This window comes from Monodelphis domestica, chromosome 1 (assembly GCF_027887165.1).
Source record: "Monodelphis domestica isolate mMonDom1 chromosome 1, mMonDom1.pri, whole genome shotgun sequence".
Classification (NCBI taxonomy): Eukaryota; Metazoa; Chordata; class Mammalia; order Didelphimorphia; family Didelphidae; genus Monodelphis; species Monodelphis domestica.
The window spans coordinates 63,367,270-63,392,634 of NC_077227.1; the positions used below are offsets into that span (position 1 = coordinate 63,367,270).

Below are 25,365 nucleotides of genomic sequence, written 5' to 3' on the forward strand. Positions count from 1 at the left end.
AGAAATATTTTTTTAATAGTCGACATAGAAGTCAAGTAGCAAGTCGAGGAGTTTGGGAGAAGGGATTCTTTGTCACTAGAATATTAACATTCGTGATCCCAAGACTTGTCATTGGAAGTGGATGCCAAATGTGAAAGGCAGAAAGTGATAGGATTTGTAAAAAAAGGTATTTCCTGAAATCCAAATTCCTAGAAACTGATTGGGCAGCTTATTAATGATTTGATGTGAATAATTAATACATTTCTCCATTGAATTTTTTTCTTAAATTTAAGGAAAACTTTCTTGGCATGTCAGCAACATAAAGCTATGTCTACTTTCCTTACCTTCTGAGCTGGAGAAAGTGAATTTCACCAATGATTTTTTCACACCGTCATGGAAAAAGCACCAGATGTGGAATATGAGGAGATCTGGGCTCCAATCCCATCTCTGCTAGTATGATCTATATGACCTTGGAAAAGTCACTTATCATCTTTGGGCCTCAGGTTTCCTCATCTGTAAGATAGGAAAGCTTTGCCTGACCTAGATGATCTCTGAGGTTCTTTTTAGCTCTGAATCTATTGTGCTACGAACTGTTTAGGAATATCTCTTATAGGTGATTGGAGACCCTGTAGATCATCCAACCCAGTTCCCTTATTGTACAGATTAAGGAAACTCGTTCATAGATATTAATTGGCATCAATAGGGTCATACAACTAGTTAGTAGCAAGCAAACACAGAACTGTTAGGCTCTGTAATATAATGTAAAGAAGCAGACTTCCCTGTGGTTCTAAACAGAATATTTAACATACAGTACCTAGACACTACAGTTAAATCCGAGTTAATTACTTGTGGAAATGATTATATCTAGATGTTAGGCACATCACTCAATTCATATTTTATAGCATGATTCTTTTTATGGCTAAGGCAACAATTCTTAAGGAATGGTGACTGAACCCACTCTTATTCTTGGAGATAAGGTCATCTCAAGAGCTGGATTTGAAATCCCCAATATTTTGTTTGAGGACTAGGAGAGGGTTTGTGTCCATGCTCTACAAAAATATAAGGTTATTTACAGTATTTCCAAGATATTGTGACCACTTAAAGGACTCGTCTTTTTTTCCAGGTGGTCATTTGGTGTGCTTCTCTGGGAGATTGTGACCCTGGGAGGAAACCCCTATCCTGGTATTCCTCCTGAACGTCTCTTTAACCTTCTGAAAACAGGCTATCGAATGGAGAGGCCTGAAAACTGCAGTGAAGAAATGTAAGCATAATTTCATTTTATTCATTGATTTAAATTCTTAGATTTTCAAGAGGGAAATAAGCCATTACGTGAAATAATTAGCAGATGCTATTATGCTGAATCAATAGTGTTGGTAGTGCCTGCTAAGGATGGATAAATGTCTCTTCAGGAAGAACTGAAGGAAAATTTTAGGATTTGCAAATGAGTACATATCTTACGCCTCTTTAGCTGCCATCGTCTAAGCTATTTTTGTCCCCAAAGTGGGAGACTTTTGCTTGCCTGATACTTATATATCATTCTTATTGTATATTATTTGACCAATTCCTTTTGGATCTCACTTGCATTGAAGTGAAAAATCATTCAGCAAATTATTGGGGAGAGATTCCAAAGTGTTCTAACAAAGTCCAGAAACAGAATCAGACTTCAGAAGAGCATATTAGAACTAAACCAATACTTTTTGCTTATCAAGAGCCTATAAATACCAGCAGAAAACTACACACGGCTGACCTAAAAGTCTGCTGCTGAGGATTTGTCCATCAGGGCACCAGATATTAAGCCCTAGTGGTTTTTTAAATAGTTGATCAATTTATAATGAATTTGAGAGGCTGAGCAATTGAGTGAATAGAGAGCTGGTCTCTAAATCTTAGAAAGGCTAAAATTTGCCAACCAGTTGCCAATTTATATTGGCAGAGGGACTTTCATCTTCAAAGGACTGTCTATATTATCATTTTAAAACTAGAAGGAACCTAAAAGTCACATAGTTCAACCTTTTCATTTTATGGTTGAAGAAACTGAGGTCAAATGAGATTATGACAAGGTCAATGTCCCACAGGTTTAGTAAAAAGGTGCCTAAGGTGGGAACCCATCTTCCTGATTTTATGTCCACCATTCTCTCTACTACACTATGTTCTTTGGTCCGAAATAAAGAAATGTGCTCAAAAAAGAATGAATGAAAAGTTAAAATATCTGAAAATGATGACTTCTGGATACGGAGACTTAAGAAATCCATCTGAAGTTATTCTCCTGCTCCCAATGGTTCACTCTGTCTCTTACAGGTACAATCTGATGTTGCACTGCTGGAAGCAGGAGCCAGATAAGAGGCCAACATTTGGTGAGATCAGCAAAGACCTAGAGAAAATGATGGTGAAGAGTAGGGTGAGTTGACTTCGATTTTTGGCTATCAGTCTAGATTGATTTTGATAGTTAAGGATTTCAAGTTCTGAATGACCTGTTGTCATGTAAAATACCCCCTAGCCTGGAATTTCAGGTTCAGTTAGGAGGAATGTGCTGCTCTAGTTGCCAAAAGACTCTTGTACCTTGGTCACTGAAGAAACCCTGTTTTACTTGCACATATATTAGTCTACAGTTTCTCTCTGTCAAGGTACGTGATACCCAGTGATGTCATTTAAATATTAAAGTGCTAGCTAGACATTTTAGCCTAACATTGAAGGAAAGCTACTAACAAACAGTTGTAAAAAATATATTTCACAAGTTAACACTGAATTAGTCTTGATATAAAAGGAGGGGATGGACCAAGCTTTGGGTACTTTGTTACGTCTTACCTTAAGTAAATGCAAAGTATCTTAAATATGTTTAGCCTAGCCAGTTGAAGGGGTTTCTTAGAGTTTCTGCTGCTAGGGAGATCACAAGGCAGATAGGTCCCTTGAGTTCTGGAGTCTAAGATGTAGTAGAGCTAAAACCAATTAGGTGTACATGCTGAGTTTGGCAACAATATGGTGAGCCCCACTGGAGGAGAGGGCCACAAGGTTGCCTAAGGAAGGGGCGAATTGACCCAGATCAGAAAAACAGAGCAGGTTAAATCTTCTGCGCTGATCAGTATTGGGATGGGGTCTGGGAGTAGCTGTTACACTTCCATCCTAGACAAGACAGACCTAGTTTGAGAAAACAAAAAATCCTCTGTTAGCAGTGAGGGAGCCTGAACTTAGCTGGCAAAGACGCAGATTCATCTTGAAGCCTGTATTTGAACCCTTTTCAGGGTATCTATTATTTGAACTTGCATTTTGCCAGCCTTGGAAAGCTCTGTCCACACGGAAGCATCAGTGTATATAATATTTCTTAGGTACCTACTATATGCCAGACATTGGCATTCCAACGGTATTTCTTAGGTGCCTACTATATGCACTGTGCTAATTACTGAGATCATAACAAGGAGGGGGAAAACCCCAATTCTTTTTTTTTTAAACCCTTACCTTCTGTCTTGGAGTCAATACTATTATTGGCTCCAAGGCAGAAGAGTGGTAAGGACTAGGCAATGGGGGTCAAGTGACTTGCCCAGGGTCACACAGCTGGGAAGTGTCTGAGGTTAGATTTGAACCTAGGACCTTCTGTCTCTAGGCCTGGCTCTCAATCCACTGATGCTCAACCCAGATGCCCCCCAAAACCCCAATTCTTACTTGCAAAGATCTCTCATTCCAATGGGGGAAGACTTGGGCAGTAGTTTAGAGGATTCTTTATTATTAAAAGTTTGAAAACACCGAAAGGGCATTGCAGTAACTGGAGTTTCTTAAAAGAAAGCTGAGAAAGTAGCAAATATCTCTGGTAAATCTTGGCATATGTATCATACACACTCATTGGGAAGCACTTGGCAAAATATGAGTGATTAGAATGAAGCGTGCTTTCTAAGGAAATTCACATTCTTACATTTGACAACCCAAATACTATAAAGGAAGTCGTGCAGAAAATAGCAGGGATGGTTTCAGCATTCATTGTTCTGTCTTTGGAAAAGGATATGTTTATCACTGTTCTTTTTGGTAACCTGGCTCTTCTCTCCTACCTCCATTTACTAGGACTACTTGGATCTTGCAGCTTCTACTCCATCTGATTCCTTACTTTATGATGATGGCCTTTCAGAAGAGGAGACACCCCTCGTGGACTGTAATAATGCTCCCCTCCCTCGAACCCTCCCTTCCACATGGATTGAAAACAAACTCTATGGTAGAATTTCACATGCATTTACTAGATTCTAGCAACACCCACACACATGCACACACGCACGCACACACACGCACACACACACACACACACACACACACACAAAACCACCCCTGATTTTTTTTTCTTCCTTCTGCACTGTTCTCACACTCTGTATCCCTTTTAAGAGTATTTCTGGTCTGAATGAAATCAAAGTTTGCTTGGAAAGCTTTCTTTGTTTGTAAATGTTAAACTTTGCATTGGGTTTATATTTCAGGAATTTTGCAACTCTGTTTATTAAGAAAAGGGATGTGAAAATAAGTAAAATTACCAAATAGATATGATAAAAGGAGAAAAATAGATCAGGGAAGTATTCTCAGGGGAGGTTTTAAAAGTGGTTAACAAATATAAGAATACATTTGGGGGGGATGGGGTGGGGAAATGGGATAGATCCATTATGTCAGATTAATGTACCTGTAATTTAACTGCTTGGGCAAATCAACTGGATTTTGGGAAGCGTTTGCTTTGAAAAAAAAAAAGAAAACAATTTAGCTCAGTTTGGGAATGGGGCCCAATCTGTTTGAACAGTCTTGTCTCATATAATATGAATGCTTTAATCTCTGCCCTTGTACACAAGTGAGAGGTTTAATGGGTGGAGATCAGTGCTTAACTTGAGATGGGACCGTAACTGAATTTGACCTGTCTAGACAACAGGGGGAAAGTGTGTTGCTTTTAAAACCTTCAGAAGATTAAGCAGTGATGGCAACTCTGGAAAGCAAAAACAGTCCACTGTTTTCACATCCTTTGTGTTTGTACATATCACCATAATATTTATCATAAAAGGCTGTAGTAGGTGTTTTGAAAGAAGAATATTCTAGCATATTGTGGTGGTGAGATGGACAGTAAATATGGTTCTTGCCAAAACTCCTACTTTTTGCCTCCTGATTAGGTGTTCTAAAGATTATTTTCTTGTCCTGTAATTTTGTAATTAAGAAAAAAAGACGTTGAAGTAGAACTTTTTTTTAAACTGAGGATTTTCCATTTTTCAGAATATTGAATCTATAATTTGTTAAATGGCTTTGGATTTAGTGTAGCATCAAGATGTGGTATGTTGCAGGCATGCATGCTTCTCTTGGATATTCAAGGTCCTTATCCCTCGTGGAATAAGCAGAAGTATCTGGTAGTTCCATGATGACTGCGAAGTAGGTCTCTTTTAGCTTAAACGCACTTGCCATACCAAAAAACAAAAACAAAGACCCTTTTGGTTCCAGTGTTTGGGACAGCATCATGTTGTTTTGCTTTTTCTTGCTATCAAAATAGAAAATTTGATACTGGGCAGCTTATTAAAAAAAAAAAAAAGCCCAAGCCAGTAGTTACTGCACCATTAATTTTCTCAAGAGAACGCTCGATTTTTCCCCCATTAATGTAATTTGTGTTTCAAAAACCCAGAAACCTAGACTAATTCATGTGTTTGGTGCAGAAGTCAGAAGTTTGGTTTTGACAACAAAGGGAGTTTTGCCAAGGGCCTTACTGTCTGCACATGAAGTTTTGGTTCTTCAGTGCAGAAAAAATTATCTGTTTTCATTTTTAGGCATGCCATACCCGAACTGGCCTGAGGAGAGTCCTGTACCACTCACAAGATTCGATGGCACTAACTCTGTGTTCCCAAGATATGCAAATGATAGTGTATATGCTAACTGGATGGTTTCCACCCTCAGCGGCAAAATTAATGGACAAGTTTAATAGTTAAAATTTCTTTGTGAAAGGTAATGGACTCAGAAGGGGGAAGAAACATGCAAAGAATGGAAAGTCCACTGGCTCGTTCTTTGTGCAATTTAAACTGGTTAAGCCACCGTTAATTTCTAGAACAGCAAACTCGTTTTTGGTAGTTTGTTTTAATTGCTTTTAAAAATGGCTTTACTTGAGATAACCAATAATTCCCCCCTCTTGGGAAACATATCAAACTGGATGAGAATTCTAGTTCCAGTATTTTATTAACCCTTGTTTTTTACTCCCCTACCAACAACCCCCCCCCGCCCCCACGTGCCCCCAACCCAGCAGAAAGGTCCAGTTTGGTATCTGCTCACTACCTAATGAACACTTCATGCTTACAATTTTTCAGGTCAGTTATTCACAGACAAGTGTGTTCATTTAAAGTAATTCTTTTTAACCTGAATTACTAAAAAAAAATTTTTTTGGTTGCCGTGAAAACAAGGCAACATGAGGGAAGCATGAAGCACAAAAATATTCATAAAATATTGTTCCAAATTAGTTGCACCAGTTTGCAAATCAGAAGGTTAGCAAAAGCTTGATGCTAAAATGAAACCCTATTGTGGGGTGAAGAGAGAGCAGGGAATCTCAGTACAGAAATGATCTCAACATTTGAGATCCTGAAATTTTATTTTACAAAGGTATTGTTATCTTTTCTTAGCAAAAAGACCGAAATTTGTTTTTACCAGATTTAAAACTATTCTAACTTTTAGCACAATGAAGAGAAGTTTGATACCAGAGATGCTATGTATAAAGATTGATGTCAGTGAAGAGAGTTCACAAGCCACAACATAGTTACCATTACATCCATCTTACTATTATCCATTCCTCCATCATCATAATTCCTTCTATGAGAACAGTGTAGAGAATGCAGGTTAATTTCAGTGGGCTATGTTCCAGAGATCTCAATGATTCTGGATGACAGAAGGGACCTTCTCAGCTTCAAATCCCATTGTACAATTTCAGTACATAACGCCACTATCAGCATGGTTTCGAATCAGTCGTTCATCTTGCAAGTTATGAGTAGCTTAGACTCATGTTCAGTTTAGTTTGTCCAACAGTTCTATTACCAGCTTCTTTACATAGGAGGCATTCTAACTAGTTATTTTAGAGGTAGCGTTAACACAAGAAGAGATGCTACAACTTGAAACGGGAGGTGATACAGTTTCCATAGAGTTCAGAGAATGCTTTGGCTCTTATAGAGCTTCCATGTCTATTTTTTTTCTTGTGTTTTGTAATTTAAAGCTGCTATAGCAAGAGTTTTTGTTCCCTTAAAGTATTTGAACTCACAAGCAACTTGTTATATAATTCAGTGTTCCCGAATAGTCATATTTATTCAAAAACATGGCTCATGTGTTGCAGTTTATGACTTGTAAGTCTCTGTGGGTATTATTTTGTTGTCAGCACAATATGTTACCAGTATGCTCACATCGATCATTTCATAGGGGAGAGTCGGGTTGCCAAAACACTGCCTGGTCTTTAGATTTCAAGCACTGTGATAGGATTTAAAATAGTTTTCATAAGAATACTGTATTTTATAAAAAAAAAATCAAAAAAGCAGTACTATTTTGGGGCTCTTTGGTTTGACTGAGAGAACATGTTCCTGTACATTGGTGAATAAATATATATGTGTGTGTGTGTATTAATATACATCCATTGTATATTCATACATATGTATATAACCATGTACATTCATTTTGGTGAATATGTGGGTATATATACATATACATATATATGTATATATAAAATCACCACTGTTAAGGTACACAGAAGAGGAATGATAATCAAACTCAGATCCTTGAGTTTATGGCATTTTGGAAATATATTGTGACAATTCTCTTTCAAATAGCTGCTGTGGCTAAATGTTTTTTTTCTATGTTTAATGATAGCTTTATCAAATAAAAAAATAAGGATAGACTCTCTAAATAATGAAAGTACTTGCACAGTAAGGGTGAATTACTGTAATAAGATGATCAGCCCCTATCAGAAGAAGAGAGAGAAAGATTTTCAGAATGTATTGGTTGATGGATGTTGTCTCTGACTTCATGCATCACCTGATGTCTGCTCCTGAGCTGGAAAAATATTAGAATTACCAGTCATATTGGTCATGATTTATGTGTGTATATATACACATATATACATGAAGGAGAGCTTTCCAAGTACTGAGTAACAATCTCAGTTATTTAAAAGAGATATTTAAACTCTCATTATTCAAGGCAATTATACTATGCTGTTTTTTTTTTTTTTGCAATCAAGGTGAAAAATTAACCATTTCAGTCATTTAAATAAAAATCATGTACCATCAAAATTGCAAACTTTCTCTTTTTCTTACATTTCTATTTTGAAATACAGCTTTTAAGTTATGAAACCTTAAGAGTGCAAAATTCACAGGGCCACAGTAGAATCCAGAATGAAAACTAACGGGAAACGCTTTAGTTATATGATCACTCAAAGACACTTTGCAACTGGAATCTTGACATAAACTTTAGCTAGCTAAAGAAAAGCATTTTTGAAAAGAATTGTGATATATACAGACAGATATTCATACATGGTGGTTTATTGAAAACTGTCATAATCACAAGACATTCAAATGGTCACTTTTTAGGCCTTCCTTCCATCATTCAGGGAGATAAAAAAGCAGTTGCAATCTGCTCTTTGTTGCAATCAAAAATCCATTTGAGGAGTGAAGTAGAGTTTTTTGTTTGTCTGTTTATTGTGGAGATGGGATGGAATTAAAGAGATATCTATGATATATAAGACATATAAATACAAAAGACCTGGGATACCAGACTGAGATTTTAGCCCTGAGTTTAAATAAAGTTTGAATGCTGACATTTCACATCTTCCTGCTGGTGATCATGAATTGGAGATGACTCTAAATCAGCCGTAAATTAAGGTCTCAATAATAAATGACATTGAGAAGAATCTGTTGAAAACATGACATGTTCTATAATATCAATTAGCCCATATTTGTCTGTGGAATGTTTTTGTGTATATCTCATATCCAGGGTAGATATAAAAAATAAGGCAAATAAGGCAAAAAATAAGGGGTTATCAGTACATCTCTTCTGTTGAAGCCATTCCTGCTGTCAATGCCTAAATCTGTTATCTAGGTTCTCTGCCAATCAGGACCCCAGAGGCAAGAAACTTTTGAAAATTCCCAAACTCATCTATTCCAGTTTCCTAAGCAAAAGGAACTTGAAGAGACCTTTACTTTAAAAAATGAACAGGAAACTATGAATGGGAATATGAATATTAGAAGAGTTTACATCAGAAGGCTAATAGGTTCTGCATACTCTGAAACTAGGAGACTGCCCTTTAAGACACAAAAACCAATTTGAATATAGACATAGTTGCATGAATTGCATGAATTGCTTAAGAGCATCAGGGCTTGGATGAATATATTTCCTCAAAAAATATTTGAAGGAAAAGGGCCAATGTCCCCATTCCAGGTAAAGCCACTTGACTCATTTCAAATAGATGAAAAATGTATTGTTTCATATCCTTTGCTTTGAGCAATAACATGTGGAAGAAACTATTTAGGGGATTGTCAGACTACGTCCAGGAAACTTCCTACTTAAAACCACTGTTAATCCCAAGGAGGGAAATTGACTTTACTACCCATCCAACAAGCATGCACACACCCTGTCACATATAGTAATCCCATGATATACCAATGAGCCATTATGTATATATATATCTTCATTACCCATACTTGGAGGGGAAAGTAAATTTTAATCCATACTAAAATTATTTTGACCTTGAAACTGGTACTACTTTGACTTATCCATCACTTTTAAGAACCCAACACTGGAACAAAAACACCTCGATAGCAAATCAAAAATGTTTGTTTCAGCTTCCTTTTTTTGTGAAAATGGATTAGAGTAACAGGTTTCCTTTGACCCATGAGGGTCTGTCCTACTCCCCTAAAAAGTGTAAATGCAAATCATCATAGCTGACCCAGAAGAGATGGAATATTAGGAAGAAATCAAAGTTATATTTGTTAACAAGAGGACATTGTCATTTTCTGTAGGTGAGTTCTATTTTTTTCCTAGAGTTTGGACTTTTTATAGAAAAAGAACATCTGCCTCTGCCTCTGCTGTTGTGATAATCTTTATTATTTGAAGTTAATGCATCAGATTCTGCAAATGCCCAAGAGAAATCCAGTGATTGACAGAAGCATTTTAATTTTAAAAAATATTCTGGCAAGCAACAAGAGTATTTAGAGAAGGTTAACAGGTGCATTAAGTGGGGGAAATTCTTTAAAAACATCTCATCTGGGGGTAGCTGGGTGGATCAGTGGATTGAGAGCCAGGCCCAGAGATGGGAGGTTCTGGGTTCAAATTTGGCTTCAGACACTTCTTAGCTGTGTGACCCTGGGCAAGTCACTTGACCCCCATTGCCTAGCCCTTACCACTCTTCTGCCTTGGAACCAATATATAGTATTGATTCCAAGATGGAAGGTAAGGTTTTAAAAAAAAAAACTCATCTACATCTGATCTGAAGCATGAGAAGTCCCACTTAAAAGGAGGCAAGTTACTACATCATGATGCTCTAACTATAACACAAGAAATGTCAAAATACAATTGCAGAGAAGATTTCTACAAGACTAGGTTGTGTATTTATATATTTCCAGATATATTGGGTGTTCAAAATACAGTAAACCACTAGCTGGTGAGTGCTGGAAGGAAGATTTTGTCATTTCTCAGACACAAGATACATTAAAATTGAATATATAAGTTTTTCAATAAAAATATTAAAGTTTGTCTTAGGTGTCTGGCTTTGTCTTTCTTTATCCTATATGTATATGCAATAACAGAAAACGGCAGACTATTAAGCTGCGGTTTGATAGTATTGTGCCTCATTTAAATCCCAGTTGGGATTTGTTGGTTCTATTTATTTTGCTTTGTGAGATGTTAAACGATGGAGATTTTGTTATAAAATGGTGCTCAGATTCTTTATAAGTTTCAAGATGCTATAAATTGGGCATTTTCTGGGAAAGATCATAGTTAGTATCCTCATACAATTTTTCCCCTTTCACTTCATATAAGATAGGTACCAGTCACAGATCCAAAATTTAATTTTTTCTAATGGACATTGAGTAGGGCTGGTAAATCTCGACTATTAGGATGACTGCTATCTCTGAATTCTACCAATGACTACTGCATTCAACAAAATGTATGGCCTCCCCTTACTCTACATTCCAGGCCAAGTTGTGATTCTTGCTCCCTCCTATCACTTCTACTTCCTCTTTTGTAGTGGCAGAGATCCCTTATGCTCCAAAGTCTTGATGTCTTAGAGAAATGTGCCTAGCTTTTTTTGCATCCAGAGAAAGATGACTTGATTGGCAGACCTCAGTAGCAACTACTAGGTGCTAAGCCAAAATTTGGCTCTCTGGGGGCCAAATTCTTCAGACCAGTGAAGAACACAGAAATACGTTGTGATATTAGTGTCCAATTATATTACAATGTTCTAAGTTCCTTGCACATATAAATCTCTTTAGGATTGCCAAGCCCATTTCGAGAGTTTGGCAGCTTTTACCAGTACTCAGAAAGGGAAAGGGCTATTGAGAACAATTGATTACAAGGAGAAAGAGAAAAGCGAGTTGGGCTAATTGCAGAGATTTGGGCTTATAAAGCTATTTTCTGAGCTATATGAAGTGAAAGAAACATGAATTTTTCAGGAATTATCATAATAATTACCAACATTCTTTAATACCCCAGAGTCAACAAGCAGAAAATTAGAAATGAACCTTGTGTTTTTCAACTGTAAAATGAAATGAAATAAAGTATGTGAAGCATAAAAGAATCGTGTTACACAAATGTGTGTCCTCAATTTTCCTATGTGCAAAGTGAAATAACTTATTTTCACAATAAACACAGGAATATCAAACTTAAACCTTCTCTCAAAAGATGTGCCTTTTCCCTTCTCGAGTCCATGCTGCCATAACCAGTGCATGCCACTTTCAAAAACAAATCTCTACAGTATGTGTCATGTAAACCACATGTACTCAGGAGATAGTTTGCATTGAAGTATATCCTCCAAGGGACAGTGGTTAAGTATGGGCTAGAAGAAAGGATAATTATTTCCTGACCTGCTATTTAATAAATAGCTTGACTATAAAGAGAGCTGGGAAAGAGCACTGGGCCCCATGGGAAATGGAACACCGAGATAGGTTCTAGTCCTGGTTCTCTTGCTGATTAGTTATGTGACCTTATGAAAGATACAACCTTGCTAAGCATTGAGGGGCTAGGACCAGGTCATTTCTAAAGACTCCACTAAGCCAAGGTTTTTAACTTTGATTATGACATGGACCCTTTGGGCAATTCAGTGAAGGCAACAGACACCCCGAAATAATGTTTTTAGATGCATAAAATAAAATATGTAAGGATAACAAAGGAAAGCACAAGTGCTTTCCTGTGCTCTATGCTCTTTGAAGTTGCTTTACAATGGGATGATATGCATATAATCTTGTTAAAAACTTGCCATACAGACTTATAATACATCAGGTCTGGGGGGGGGGGGGCTAGGTGGTTCAGGAGTTTGAAAGTCAGGCCTAGAGATGGGAAGCCTTGGGTTCAAATGTGGTTTCAGATACTTCCTAGCTGTGTGACCCTGGGTGAGTCACTTAACCCCCATTGCCTAGTCCAGACTGCTCTTCTGCCATGGAACTAAAACATAGTATTGATTCTAAAATAGAAGGTAAGGGCTTAAACAAAATACAGGCAGTCTAGCCATCCAATTCGGTCCAAATGGTACTACCTTTTGAGACAATGCAGCACTATAATCTTTTACCAACGCAATTGTTACTCATTTTTTCTTCTAGATTGAGTCGTAGTTACAGAACTGCACTTCATTTTTCTTTAAAGTTCAGGTTAAGAATTCCTATTCTAATCATTGAAGAGAAATTGATAAAAATTAAAATTTACAATAACAAAATTCTACAAGATCCATATACTCAATCCAAAATACAAGGTACACAGAAAGAAGAGGGGACTGGTTTTGTAGTGTGTCACCAAGCTAATGAACTTGCCTTACGTGCATGTGTGAAGTCTTCAATGATCTGGCTTGGAAGTCTTCACATTTGAAATTGATAACCTTCCTTCTAACATGAACAAGCCTATTTCTTCAAAGAAAGACTGATTGATGATCCGGCTATCTTTTCTTAGTTGAGATAAGAAATCTAAAGAGTTCTGCCATTTATTTCATGTGTGTTGTAAATAACAATGATACATCAAAAAAGCCTTTGCCTTCAGGAGTTTTTATTCCAAGAAGGGTTATGCATTTTCATTGGCAGATAAATATAAAACAATATGAAGGCAAAGAGTGCTAAAATCCAAGATTGAAAATGGGACCTGAGTTGGGCCTTGAGAGAAGCCAAATAAGGATCCTAAAAAGTAAAGGTGAGGAGGGAGTGGATTTTATTATAAAAGGGATGCACATTTTTTTACATTCTCAAATAAATAAATAATAATCCTGATAGTTTTTTTAAAAAATGTGATCATTTCCTGAGCTTCCCCTAAAAAGGAGCTAATATAATGTGAAACAAATTTAAACATTTATGCCTGTCTTTGTGGTTTATCAAATATTTTCCTCAGAGACATTGTAAGATAGTACAAGATCTGTTTGTCTCAGTTTGTATATGAGGAAACCAGCCCAGAGAGGTTTAGTTATTTCTCCGATAATACTTCTATTATGGTGGAACCAGTATCTGAACCTAGTTCTTTTTTCAGTATCTAAGTGTTCTCGCCACTATAGTGTATTTCAGTCTAAATAAACTAAAGGTTTATTATTGCCATTTCACTTTCACTGCAGAGCTTGTTAAAAAATTAATTTGGAAAGGAATAACAGGCAGATACTATAAAACTTTAAGGGGTTATTATGTTTTACTATAAACTAAATAATTCCAATAAAATCAAGTACCATTTCCTAGTACTTGAGTTTGGAGTTTCTTTATTCTACCATGAGGATAAAACCACATAGGTTCTCTTTCAACACTGTGCATCATGGTTTTTATTTGGCATTAACTTGTACCTCAGAGAACAGAAGAAAGAGAAATAGATTGAAGGAAGTAGGGAAGAGACCAAGTTCTCCTTGGATATGGGGGGTGAGGGATGGAGTGAAGATAGCAGCTAGTCTCATATACAACTTCACCCTGTTGGTTTACAATAGTGGTATGAAGTTTATTTTATCTTAAGGGGAGCAATCTGTCTCATAAACTCAATTTAACTTCCTTATTCATTTGTATCACTGGTTTGATTCGGGGGTAATAACACATTAACCTCCCAAACCATCAACTAGGGAATCCTGTACATCTGAGTCATGGAATTAGAGACCACTGTTCCCTTGTGTTTGGTACTTAATAATCTACTGGAATAAGAAATGTTCACCTTGACTTTGTTTTCTGGGTATTCAGAAAATCAAATTATAACCTATAAAAGAAACAACATTATTACCAACTGCATAAAATAGTTTTCTCTTTATTGTACATTTTGTGCAGTTTTGCATAAAATGTCTTCTGCTCCTGATTTATGCAACATCAAATATGCAATAGATTAAATATATTAAAATATAAACCCTGGAAAAAATGGGCTCATATTCTTTCTCAGATATACTAGGTAATACCAAAGCTTCTTTTATCAGATATTTTAAAATTAAATGCTGCCACTGTTTCTATGTTTTTCTAAATCTGAATATAGATATATTCTGTTATTGAGGATAGGGCAAGATATTCGTGTTTTTGAGTCTGCTTTCTAATGCTGACAGACATACTTTCTATTCGTTTTCCCACTCTGGGGAAGGTTTGAAATATATAAAACTATGACAGATGTTATAACTAGTTTTCTTTTGCTTTGTTAGGTAAGGATGAGAGGAGAAGGTCTTCATTCTATTACCTTAACAAATTATGCCTTATTAGTTTATAAAATTGTGCAGCAATATTTGATTCACAACCACAGCTTTAGGAAGTCATCAGAGCTTGCTGAAGAAATCCGAGGCTGACTTTTGTGTCTGCCTACTTTACTCATCTTTGGTTGTTTCTAAGGATTTCTGAACTCGGCTCTGCCACCAACTAACTAATTGAAGCCTGGGGAAAATCATGTCAACTCTTAAAGCCCAGGTTTTTTCATTGTCAAAAACTAGCTTAGAATACCTCTGAAGTCCTTTCCAGTTCTAGTTCTAGTATATCTAGTTCCAGTTCTAGTATTCTATGATTGTGAGCAGTCATTTATCCAAGGGAAATTCTCCTAAGCCATAAAAGTCTAGCCCAAGTCTTAACAATACTGAATGAGGGAATGGAAGATTCTGTATATACTTGGGTATACCAAATGTTTCTAAAAGGAACTATAGGGCCTTCTTGTTTCTTAGGTGTAGTTTGTCTCACCTCTTTCCTGTACAAAGGTCCCATGGCCATTTCATACCCAAAGAAGAAAGATGGGATATAGAAAACAATTGTAAATTTGTTCAAATAGACTTTAAATTTGAAATTTACATTTTATCTCTAACCCTGTACTTCATATTAACTAAATTTAAATTTAAGTTTTCTGATGACTTTTTCCTGGGCAAATCAGTTCTCTATTTTGCAAGGAAAAGTCACTTCACTTTATGTAACCGATTATAAACAGGAATACTCAATGAACAGTTCCTATAGTTCTCCTTTCCTCTTTCTAATAAATGGTTTTGTCTTTAACTCTCAATAACTTCAAGTTTTAAAAAAAAAATCTAAAGAATCTAAAGTCATCATAAAGTTAATGTTCAGTGGTAATGATATAATTTTATCACATTAACTTCTATGAAATGAGAAGGGGGAGAGGAGAGAGGAAGAAATTGCATCATTCCTATTTGAAATCCAAATGTAACTTTGTGCTATTCTTAATTTTTAGAGGGAGAAAAGGGAGAGCATTTGACATTTTCCCTCAAACCATAATTTGTACTATCATGCTACCTGAAAAATAATCTTTTCTAGTAGAATTGAAAACCCATCATTCACTCCAGGGTATATTTCATAATTTTTTATACCAGTTTATAGGTATAATTTGCTTTAAGCATTACATTCCTGGGGGGTGGGGGAAGCTGATTTACAATCAGCTTTTTGTAAGTTAAATAATTTCTTAACTAGGTTTCATAGGAATTTTTCTTCATTCTTTATTAATCTTCATCTGGCACCTTTCCTTAAGTTTCTCTGTACACCAATTTATTAGCTAGGAATTGCAATGAAGTCATTAAATGTAAGGAGACAACAATCTATTTCATCCTTGAAGTCAAATCCTCCCAAGGCAGAATCCCTTTTAAAATTTTTTTATTTTTTAATACTATGTATTGATTCCAAGGCAGAAGAACAGTAAGGGCTAGGCAATGGGAATTAAGTGACTTGCCCAGGGTCACACACAGTTAGGCAGAGTCTGAGGCCAGATTTGAACCTCCCATCTCTAGGCCTGGCTCTCAGCTGCCCCCAGAAACCCCTTTTAGATTGAAGTCAGCATGGTTTAATGATTTTCTACACCTCTATCCAGCAGCACATGAATAGGAATGAAGGAGGTCCATAGTGGAGTAATCCAAAGTTGAGGTTTGACCAAGCAAGTGATAGGGTAGAGGACAAGGGACTTGAGGATAGAGGATAGAATGGAGTTGAACTAATTCACCAAGGGGCCAAGATAAAGGAAAAAAGTAAGTGCAGAAGTGATGATGTGGGAAAGAATTTTGGGCTGAAGGAACTGGAGGTCATAGTTAATATGAAGGACAGGGTTTGTGATAAGAGAAACATTAGATAATAAAAGATTATAATTGTATAAAGAATTTCAGGGTTCATGAAAACAAATAAAATACTTGTAGGTAGCTGAGGTAAAGTAGAAGAGTATGCTATGGGAAGTGAATAGATTGAAGAAATAGGAAGTTGTGGTATTTGAGGGACAGTATCACATATGTTAATAAAAACAGGGATTGGGAAGGAGATAAAGACTTTGAGCTAGATGCTGAACTCATTGAGGAAAGAGAATGTTTTCAAGATCTTAATTGTTTGGTCATGTTTACTAGAATCTTGATTGTGTGAGAAGTTTGGATTAAATATACCTCAAAGTAGGAGAAATTATGGAATGGTTTAATTCTTTGTAATTATGCTTCAGGTGCCTTGCATAGTGTCTGGCACATAAAGATGCTTAAAAATACTTGATTGGGGGTGCAGCTGGGTAGCTCAGTGAATTGAGAGCCAGGCCCAGAGACGGGAGGTCCTAGGTTCAAATCTGGCCTCAGACACTTCTCAGCTGTGACCCTGGGCAAGTCACTTGACCCCCATTGCCTAGCCCTTACCACTCTTCTGCCTTGGAGCCAATACACAGTATTGACTCCAAGATGGAAGGTAAGGGTTTAAAAAAAATACTTGATTGGGGAAGAATTTGAAAGTAGCACTAGGAAGAAAGAGGTATTCTGCTACTCCATGGCCAGTGAATCACAAGGTCTGAGTGAAAGTGCACCCTGAACTAGGTAGTGTGGCCCAGAATGCAACCTGATCAGAAGGGAGCCAATGCTCAGTGAAAGCCCAAAGATGGAGAGATTGAGAAAAGAAAAAAAATGTTTTGAAATGAACACAACTTTGTTAATTATGGAGGCATTCTAGAGAGCAGTGTAAGGGGCAGTTAGATCAGAAGATGTGGGGAAAGACAAGGATTGAGAGTTGCGGAAAGTAGGAATGGGCATAGGATTTCTACAATGACGGGTTCATAATCACTAGGATGGGGAAAGTCTGAGAAGGAGGAAGTATGCTTACTATTGAGGTATTATCAATAGTGAACAGAGGTCTCTTCTGAGGAATGCAAGCAATCAGACTACTCAAGGACCTCCTATACATCCAAAATGACGACTGAGTTAGTAGAAATGGGTAAGTGGGGGGAGGAGGAAGAAAGGAGTAGTTTTGAACAAGAAGAAAAACATTTGATGCTTATATTTGACTGAGTGGTTTTGAACTTGGCAACTTAACAGGGAAAATGTCAGAGGCCAGTAATGACCACATGGTAAGATTAGGTCTAGATGCCAATCTAGGACAGTGTGTGATGAACCAAGTTTTACTAGAGGGTAAAATTAGCCTTCAAAACCAACTAGTGAGGATGCAAGATTGAATTGAAATGTAGAATGGGAACTGGGCATGATGCCCCTTTAATTTGTGCCAGTCAAGCCAATTTGTGGCTACACTGTAGTTATCTTTGGATAAGATTTCCCAGCTCTTAACTTCTCTAGGTTACATGTTTTCACAAAATGATTACTTTTCTATAACCTATATAGAAATGGCCCTGAAGAAAGAAGAGTTTTGATTGTTCTGTTCCAAAGGAAAAGTAACATTTCTTGATACAATTTAATAATTTAAAACATATGTTTATTTAGGTGGTCAATTTCTTTTAAGAAAGATATTTATCTTCCTATTTATGACAAGAGTTCACAGGATTGTAAAGTGTAGAGTAGGGAAGGTACCTTAAAATCATCTAGTCTAAGGCTTGCATTTTATAAATAAGTAAACTGAGGCCCCAAAATCTTCCCCCCTTTAAAAGATGATGAAAATGAGACATAGAGGGGTAATAAGTATTTGCCACATAAATAGTATGATGTTAACCTAGTAATATTTGATTTGCATGTTTTCTTATTTCCCAGATACAAATTTTTAACAAATAACTTGTCTTTTATACATGTTGAGGATATGCGTATATATTAATACAGATATGGGTGTATTTTGATAAAGGGAGAAGCTGAAAAGAGAAAATGATTAAACAGTTTTATGACTGAGGTAGGGCCCTTCCTAGTCAAAAAGCAAAGAAAAGTAACCTTGGTGGTGTGATTTCATGTCATGTTACTTAAGTAAAAAGGCATTTGGCATGTTACATTCTGCGGTAAGGGAAAAGGGGAGTGAAAGGAAAAAATGGGTAATATTAGAAGCAAAGAAAATACAGGCTACTGCAGAGGCTAATTAGTTAAAAACAAAAAGAAACTTCAAAACAGAAGGGAAATGAAAATTAGTTTCATCAGGCTGGCATTCCATATAGTATATTAGGAAGTCAGAGTTTAAAAATTCTTAAAAATTAAAGTAGTCTGTCTGCTTAGGTTTGGTTCAATGGAGAGATCTTATCCCATTTGAGTCCTGCTAGATGAAAATTAATCCTACTGTTGTTATTAAATTGTAATTAACCAATGTCCCAAGAAGCAAAAGAGGCAGTTAACCTAATAGTTTCACTTGGATGAATGAAAGCAGTTATTAGAGCAAAGTTTGGATTTGACCTTCATTTTTGTGTACTAAATGATTACTTGCCCTCAGGGAAGATTATGTTTACTGATCCACGAATGAGTAAAAGTGTTCATTGTTGGCAAAGAGAGGCTAGAAAAAACTTTTAATAGGAATTATAGGAAGAATTAGATTTCTCAACAGCAGTTCAATGTGGCCAGCTTCATGACTTTATTTCAACTAGAGTTCAGTAGATTTGCTAATGGATGTTACCTAACTCATTTTATTTTAACAGCAACTTTAATTTATATAATATATATATATATACATATATATTAATATTATCCTCTTTTGTTTTACCTTCCTAAAGGAAGTATCTGCTCTGAACTTTTAGTCAGTGTTTGCTGTCTCCCCCACTCCTATCCCTTACCATTCTTTGTTGAGTAAGCTTCCACATTCTTTAGATAAATGGCTTTTTCAGACAATACTGGTGGACTTCTATGGAGTCACCATGCTCCTGAGTTTGTTCCTCAGCTTTACAGATTTAGAAAATGTTATCAGTTCAGTTGGGAGTAATTAAACTTTAGGGAATTGACTCATGTCAAGAAGTTGTGAGAGAGTGGAGGCAGCTAGGTACCTCAGTGGACTGAAAGCCAGGCATAGAGAGGTCTTGGGTTCAAATGTGACCTCAGACACTTCCTAGCTGTGTAACCCTGGGCAAGTCACTCAAAAACCCCATTGCCTAGCCCTTATCACTCTACTGCTTTAGAACCACAGTATTGATTCTAAGGCGGACAGTAAAGATTTAAATAAAAAAAAAAAAAACAAACGTTGTGAGAGATCAACTGGTAAATCATGTCCATTCAATCATGCAGAATACACATACACACACACAGGTGGTCAAACCTCTATTAGCAGCTCTCCATCTTGATTGATAATCCCCACTAAGGAGCCAAATCTTAGATTAGAAGGTTACTTGGAGAACATAGAATTAAGGCAAATGGAATTGACTCTTATTAAGGAATTTTTCTGTCAAGCTAAGGGAACCTGATGAATTACAACAAAGACCAAACATAACACTTATTAAGTTCTACTAGGTACAAATCATACAATCCTTACCCTTAAGGAAGAAGAAACAGTCTTTGTCTTCAAGAAACTGAAGAGGATGGGAACATAGCTTTAATACATGACATTATATAAGTATATTAGAAAGTAACAACAAAAAGTAATATATGAGATCTTAAAGGGATTAACTGTAGGTTTCAGTAAAGTCTTCCTGAAAGGGGTAACATTTGAGTGGAATTTTAAATTGGTTGGATTTAAATGGGTTGGATTTCACAGTAAAGATGGGGAGATTGCCATTGTATCATAATGAATTATGAATAACAGCATGGAATAGTATATGCTCCAGGGGGAGAGCTGTCTAATTTGGCTGGAGTGTAGAGTACATTAAGTACTGATATAAAGCTGAAGAGATAAGTTAGTACATTGAAATTTCAGGCAGAGGAATTTGATGGGCATTAAATAGACATCCTCATTCTTCTTTTCATAGACTGTCAGAAAAACAATATGTTTGGACTGGTCATTCATTGAACAGTCTCTTCTTAATTTCATTTTTTTTGCATTTATAATTGAAAGACAATTTTTCACTGATTACATTAGAATCTCTTTCCTAGTGACATGTAAGGACATCCCATAAACTTATATTGTAAACTTTCTCCAGATCACTGCAGGAATGATTTCTTCTTAGGTTTCCTGCATGTAATGAATAATGTGTAGATTCCCGTTGACTTTTCTCACAAGAATGGTGTTGCTTCTTAACCGTATACATTTTTTACAGGCTACATGTCCCAGAAAACTTTTATTTGGCCCTCTAAATTTTTTTCAATTGATAGAAATTTAAAGAGTAATAAAGTGATGTAAGATGAATACCATTCACTTAAAACTTTAGAATCATGAAGACATTTTCAGGGTTGATAATTTACATGTCCTGCTTTCTGATGGAATTTGACCTTAAGAGGCTTTAGAAATCCAGTGACTTTCAGGACTAGGTAGCAAGGAATCTTTTGCTTTTGGAAGGACATCTCATAGATAATTGATTTAGAGTTGGATGAGTTCTTGAAGGTATCAAGTGCTACTTCATTTTACATAGGCCTAAAAAGGTCCCAAGACAGAACAACTAGTATCTGCAGTGAAATTTGAACCTAGGTCTTCCTAATACTAATGTATTCCTAATACTCCCATGCTATAAATACTAAACCCAATCTAAGTTTCAGAGAGTAAAGTTAGCTCTGAGGAGGGTGTCAGTTGTTACCATTGATGACCTCTGACCTCTCCTTTACTTCTGGAATCAGCCAAAGTCTTTTTACTTCAGTGCCTTTTTACTTCTGTGACTGATGGCCCCAGTAGGACCTTCTTCCAGTGTGATCCTGTGGATAAAATCCTGAAGGTCCAAAGAATGAGGGAGGGATATTAGCAGCATCATGGTCATGACTGTTCAGGCTAGATTCTGATTGGCTTCCCTGCTTCCCTCAGGCCTCATGGAGCAGGTAGCATTGGATGATGGGGCCCCAAGGCTAGAGTATCATACTTTCTTCTAGGATAAAAGCAGCCTCCTCTTTTTGGCATTTAAAGCTTTTCACAATCTAACTCCAATTTGTCGTTCTAGTTTATTACATATATAGTACTCTCCTTCATACCTTCTACATTTGAGGCAAATTGACCTACACAATAATCCATCTTCTGCTTTTGCCTGAAATACTCTCCTTTTTCACTTCTACTTCTTGATTTCTTCAAGATTCAGAACAAGTCACCCTATTTCCTTGTCTATAGATGAGGAGAATGAGGCAAATAGGATTAAGTGACTTGCTTGGGGTCACATAGATAATGTCTGAGACTAGATTTGAATTCAAGAGAATAAGTCTTCCTGATCTTAGGTCCAATTTAGCTCTAACCTCCTAGCAACCCTACTTGTCATATAACAGGTGTTGAATTGAAAAGATTGCAAGCTTCTTGGATCTGCAGAGTGGATCTTGAGCTTATCTAAACCAATTCCCTCTCATTTTGCCGATTAGGAAACTGAGGTACAGAAAAGACTGGCTGCATATTTAATAATCCACCGTTGGTTAATGGCAAAGTTAGAACCAAATAACCTGAATCCCATTCCATTGTTTTCTCTCTCACTCCATGTTGCCTCCACATTATATGAAGTAGTATGGCCTGAATTGATGAAGTCAGGCAATAACTCAGGCTTTTTAATCTCCTTTGTACTTGTTGAGATGTTCTTGTACAGACCTTGGCTTAACCCACAAGATAAATATATCTAAACAACAATCAACAAATGTAGGCCTAGTAGGTCACAGTCCTAGGCATTATGTTAGGCTCTGGAGATATAGAGACAAAAATAAAACAGTCCTTTTCTTCCAGGGAACTTACATTCTCTTTGGGAAAAGATCAAGAATAACCCATGCTTGAGAGATGGCTACCTGTCAACTGAAGCTGAAATCAGGAGAAACTTAAGATCATCATAGAAAGCAACAGGAGGAGAACTTGAGCTACTCTCCCAAGTATGGGCAGGATTTAGAAAAAAATCTTTTGGGAAAACAACTCTCCAAATCCTACATGGTAAAATTACTGGAACATCTATAAGTCCAGTGGGAAGGAGAAGCAGACTGTGTAGAAAGGAGCCTAAATGATTAGATATAGACAGAGAGAGACATTTATACAGATAGAAAGTTAGAAAGGTAGACAGACAGACAGACAGACAGATAGACAGATAGATAGACAGACAGACAGACAGACAGACAGACAGACAGACAGATAGATAGATAGATAGATAGGTGGGTAGGTAGATAGATAGATAGAAGCATATAGACAGGTAGACTGAGAAAAATGAAGAAAAACAGACAGGTAAATAGCTAGCTGAAGGCAGTGGGGTGCTTATACCACAAGTCAGCAAAAGAAATGTCCAACTTTTCCCTTTTCACCACCTGTCTTAACATCTTTGGCGCAGTTGAGGGTGCTGGATGGGATGCAGAAGGATTAGAACATGAGGTGAAAGCCTTTCCCCACTCTGTTCAAAATTCGTCCTCCCTCTCCTTTCCTGTCCTGCTTCCCTACTCCCTTTCTCCTCCCTCTATCTTTCCTTTCCCCTTCATTTCTCATTCCCTTGCCCCTCTCTCCCTCCTTTTTCCTCTTTCCCCTCTCCTTTCCTGTCTCTTGTGTTTCTTTTCTCACTCCTTCCGCTCTCCGTCTTTTAGTCTCTCATCTCTCCCTTTTCTTGTTTAGCCTCTCTTCCTTTCTTCTCTTCTTTCTCCCACTTTTTTCTCCCATTCTTCCCCCCCTTCACCTTTCTCTCCCCTTTCTTCTTCCTTTTCCCCTCCACTCTCTCCCTATCCCACTCCAGTCCCCAACCTTTCTCGCCTTGCCCCGCCCTGCCCCACCCCGCCCTTCTCTGGGCGGTTGACGGTAGGAGGCGGGAGATGAGTGTGGGCGCGGCGGGGCGCTTCTCCTCGTTCTCGCGCCCGGCTCGGGGGCTGGCTCCCCGACTCCCCGCGGCGCTGGCGTAGGCGTGGGGGAGGGGGCAGCGCGCACAGGACGCAGGGCCCAGGCGGTGGCGGCGCGGGCAGGCGCGCGGCGGCCTCATTTCCTCGCGCACACAGGAAGTGGCCGTTATTCCAGGAGGTGAGGCAGCCTGAGCTAGGGGTGGTGCGAAGAGCGGGGGAGAGGGGGAGGAAGAGGCGGAGGAAGTGGCACCTTTGGCCCCGCCGCGGGGGCTCTGCAGCAGTACCGGCGACTGCCGGCCCTGGACTCCTCCAGCGCTCTCTCTCCCCAAGGCTCCGCGGCTCGGCCTCGGGGCATCTCCTCGTCCTCTCCTCGCTCTGCTGGCATGGGTGAGTACCGTGCTCCGCTCCCGCCCGATGACAGCCCCGCGCCCAGCCTGCACGCGCTCCGGCCGCTGCTTCCCACTCTGCCCGCACGCACTGACTGACTGCGGTCTGCCCGAGCTCGCGGCTGGGAAGGCTAGGGACATGCTTGTCCAGGCTCCGTCTGTGCTCACTTTTCTTTTCACACTAACTTTATTTTATTTGACTTTTGTCTTCATTTTCTTTCCTTCTTTTCTCCACCCATTAAGAAAACCAGTACCCTCCCTCCTCCGAAATGATTTATGCGGCGGAGTCATTTCGAAAGAGCCTGGGCTTCTCCAAGAAGGGTTGGGCTGATGTTTGAGTGCAGCAGTGTTGCCAGCAAGGGGGTGGTTTTTGTGTGAGGGTTATTGCTTCTTCTCTATCCCTAGGCTTTCCTCCCCACACTCTCTCTTTACTACACTTTGCAAGTTACTGGGTGATAAACTGTTACTACTACTAAGAACATTGTTCTCAGAAATGATCCAAATCCAGAGACTATCCCAGAACAGTGAGTTAAAAATAGCTAATTACAGTTTGCATTGTCCCCTCCCCCTTTTTTGGAGTTGACATTTTTTGAAATTAGTTGAATGAAAGAAAAGAGAACTTTTGTTCTCTTGACCCAGAATTAAGTCCTACTACGAAGCTATAGCCCCTCCTGGGGTGGAGGAGAGCCTGGGTTCTCCAAAGCCAGGCTGGTAAGTCCAAAGCCTCCTTCTGATTGTTGTGGGTTCTTAGGAGACCGAGAGTGCCTGATTTGTCCTTCTAAAGCTAGTACGCTTCACTGAGTGTAGTTTCTGGTTGATGGAATGTATGGAGGATCATCCTAGCAATGTTACTTGGTAGGATCATCCTAGCAGGGCTCTGGCTGATGAAATGTCTATCTTTGGAAGATCATCCTTGCTATGTTGCTTAGAGGTTCATCACCAGATTGACTCCACGATGGTCTCAGTAAGTACTGAAGATCAGTTAGTAAGTTTTTGAGATAAATGAATTAATGGGGTAGTGTGTTGAGCTCTAGACTGGGCCATTCAGTTAACACTTCTCTAACAGACTTTTTTCTTTCTGTGAAACAAGGATGATCATAAATTCACTCAGTGACCAAGTGTTGTGTTTTTTAATTCTGTATCATGTCTTGATCCTGTTCCTTATTGTGATAAACAAAGAGCTTTAAAAACCTAAAGTTGCTAATGTAAAGGTCATTATTATTATTACCTGTCTGTTTTTGTTGAATTATTTCAGTATTGTCCAGCTCTTCCTGATCCCATGTGAGGTTTTCTTGGCAAATATACTGAAGTGGTTTTCTGTTTCCTTTTCCATCTCTTTTTATGGTGAGGAAC

The 25,365-nt window shown here is 37.9% G+C and overlaps 2 protein-coding genes across 5 annotated transcripts in view; both read left to right on the forward strand.

The window, feature by feature from the left end:
* Nucleotides 1-8,228, forward strand: part of RET (ret proto-oncogene) — a 159,840-nt gene extending 151,612 nt beyond the window's left edge. Inside the window, exons 17-20 of the mRNA XM_007478484.3 lie at nucleotides 1,103-1,240; nucleotides 2,275-2,374; nucleotides 4,027-4,174; nucleotides 5,742-8,228. Of these exons, the coding sequence (XP_007478546.3) occupies nucleotides 1,103-1,240; nucleotides 2,275-2,374; nucleotides 4,027-4,174; nucleotides 5,742-5,893 (538 nt within the window). The 3' untranslated portion in view covers nucleotides 5,894-8,228. The remainder of the gene's footprint in view (nucleotides 1-1,102; nucleotides 1,241-2,274; nucleotides 2,375-4,026; nucleotides 4,175-5,741) is intronic.
* A 15,448-nt stretch (nucleotides 8,229-23,676) lies between these two features.
* Nucleotides 23,677-25,365, forward strand: part of CSGALNACT2 (chondroitin sulfate N-acetylgalactosaminyltransferase 2) — a 42,366-nt gene continuing 40,677 nt past the window's right edge. For 2 of the 4 annotated variants that reach the window (XM_007478486.3, XM_007478485.3), the window contains exon 1: nucleotides 23,677-24,013. The gene's annotated coding sequence lies outside the window, so the exon portion shown is untranslated. The remainder of the gene's footprint in view (nucleotides 24,014-25,365) is intronic. The other 2 variants (XM_001364935.4, XR_008912365.1) reach the window with 2 other exon arrangements.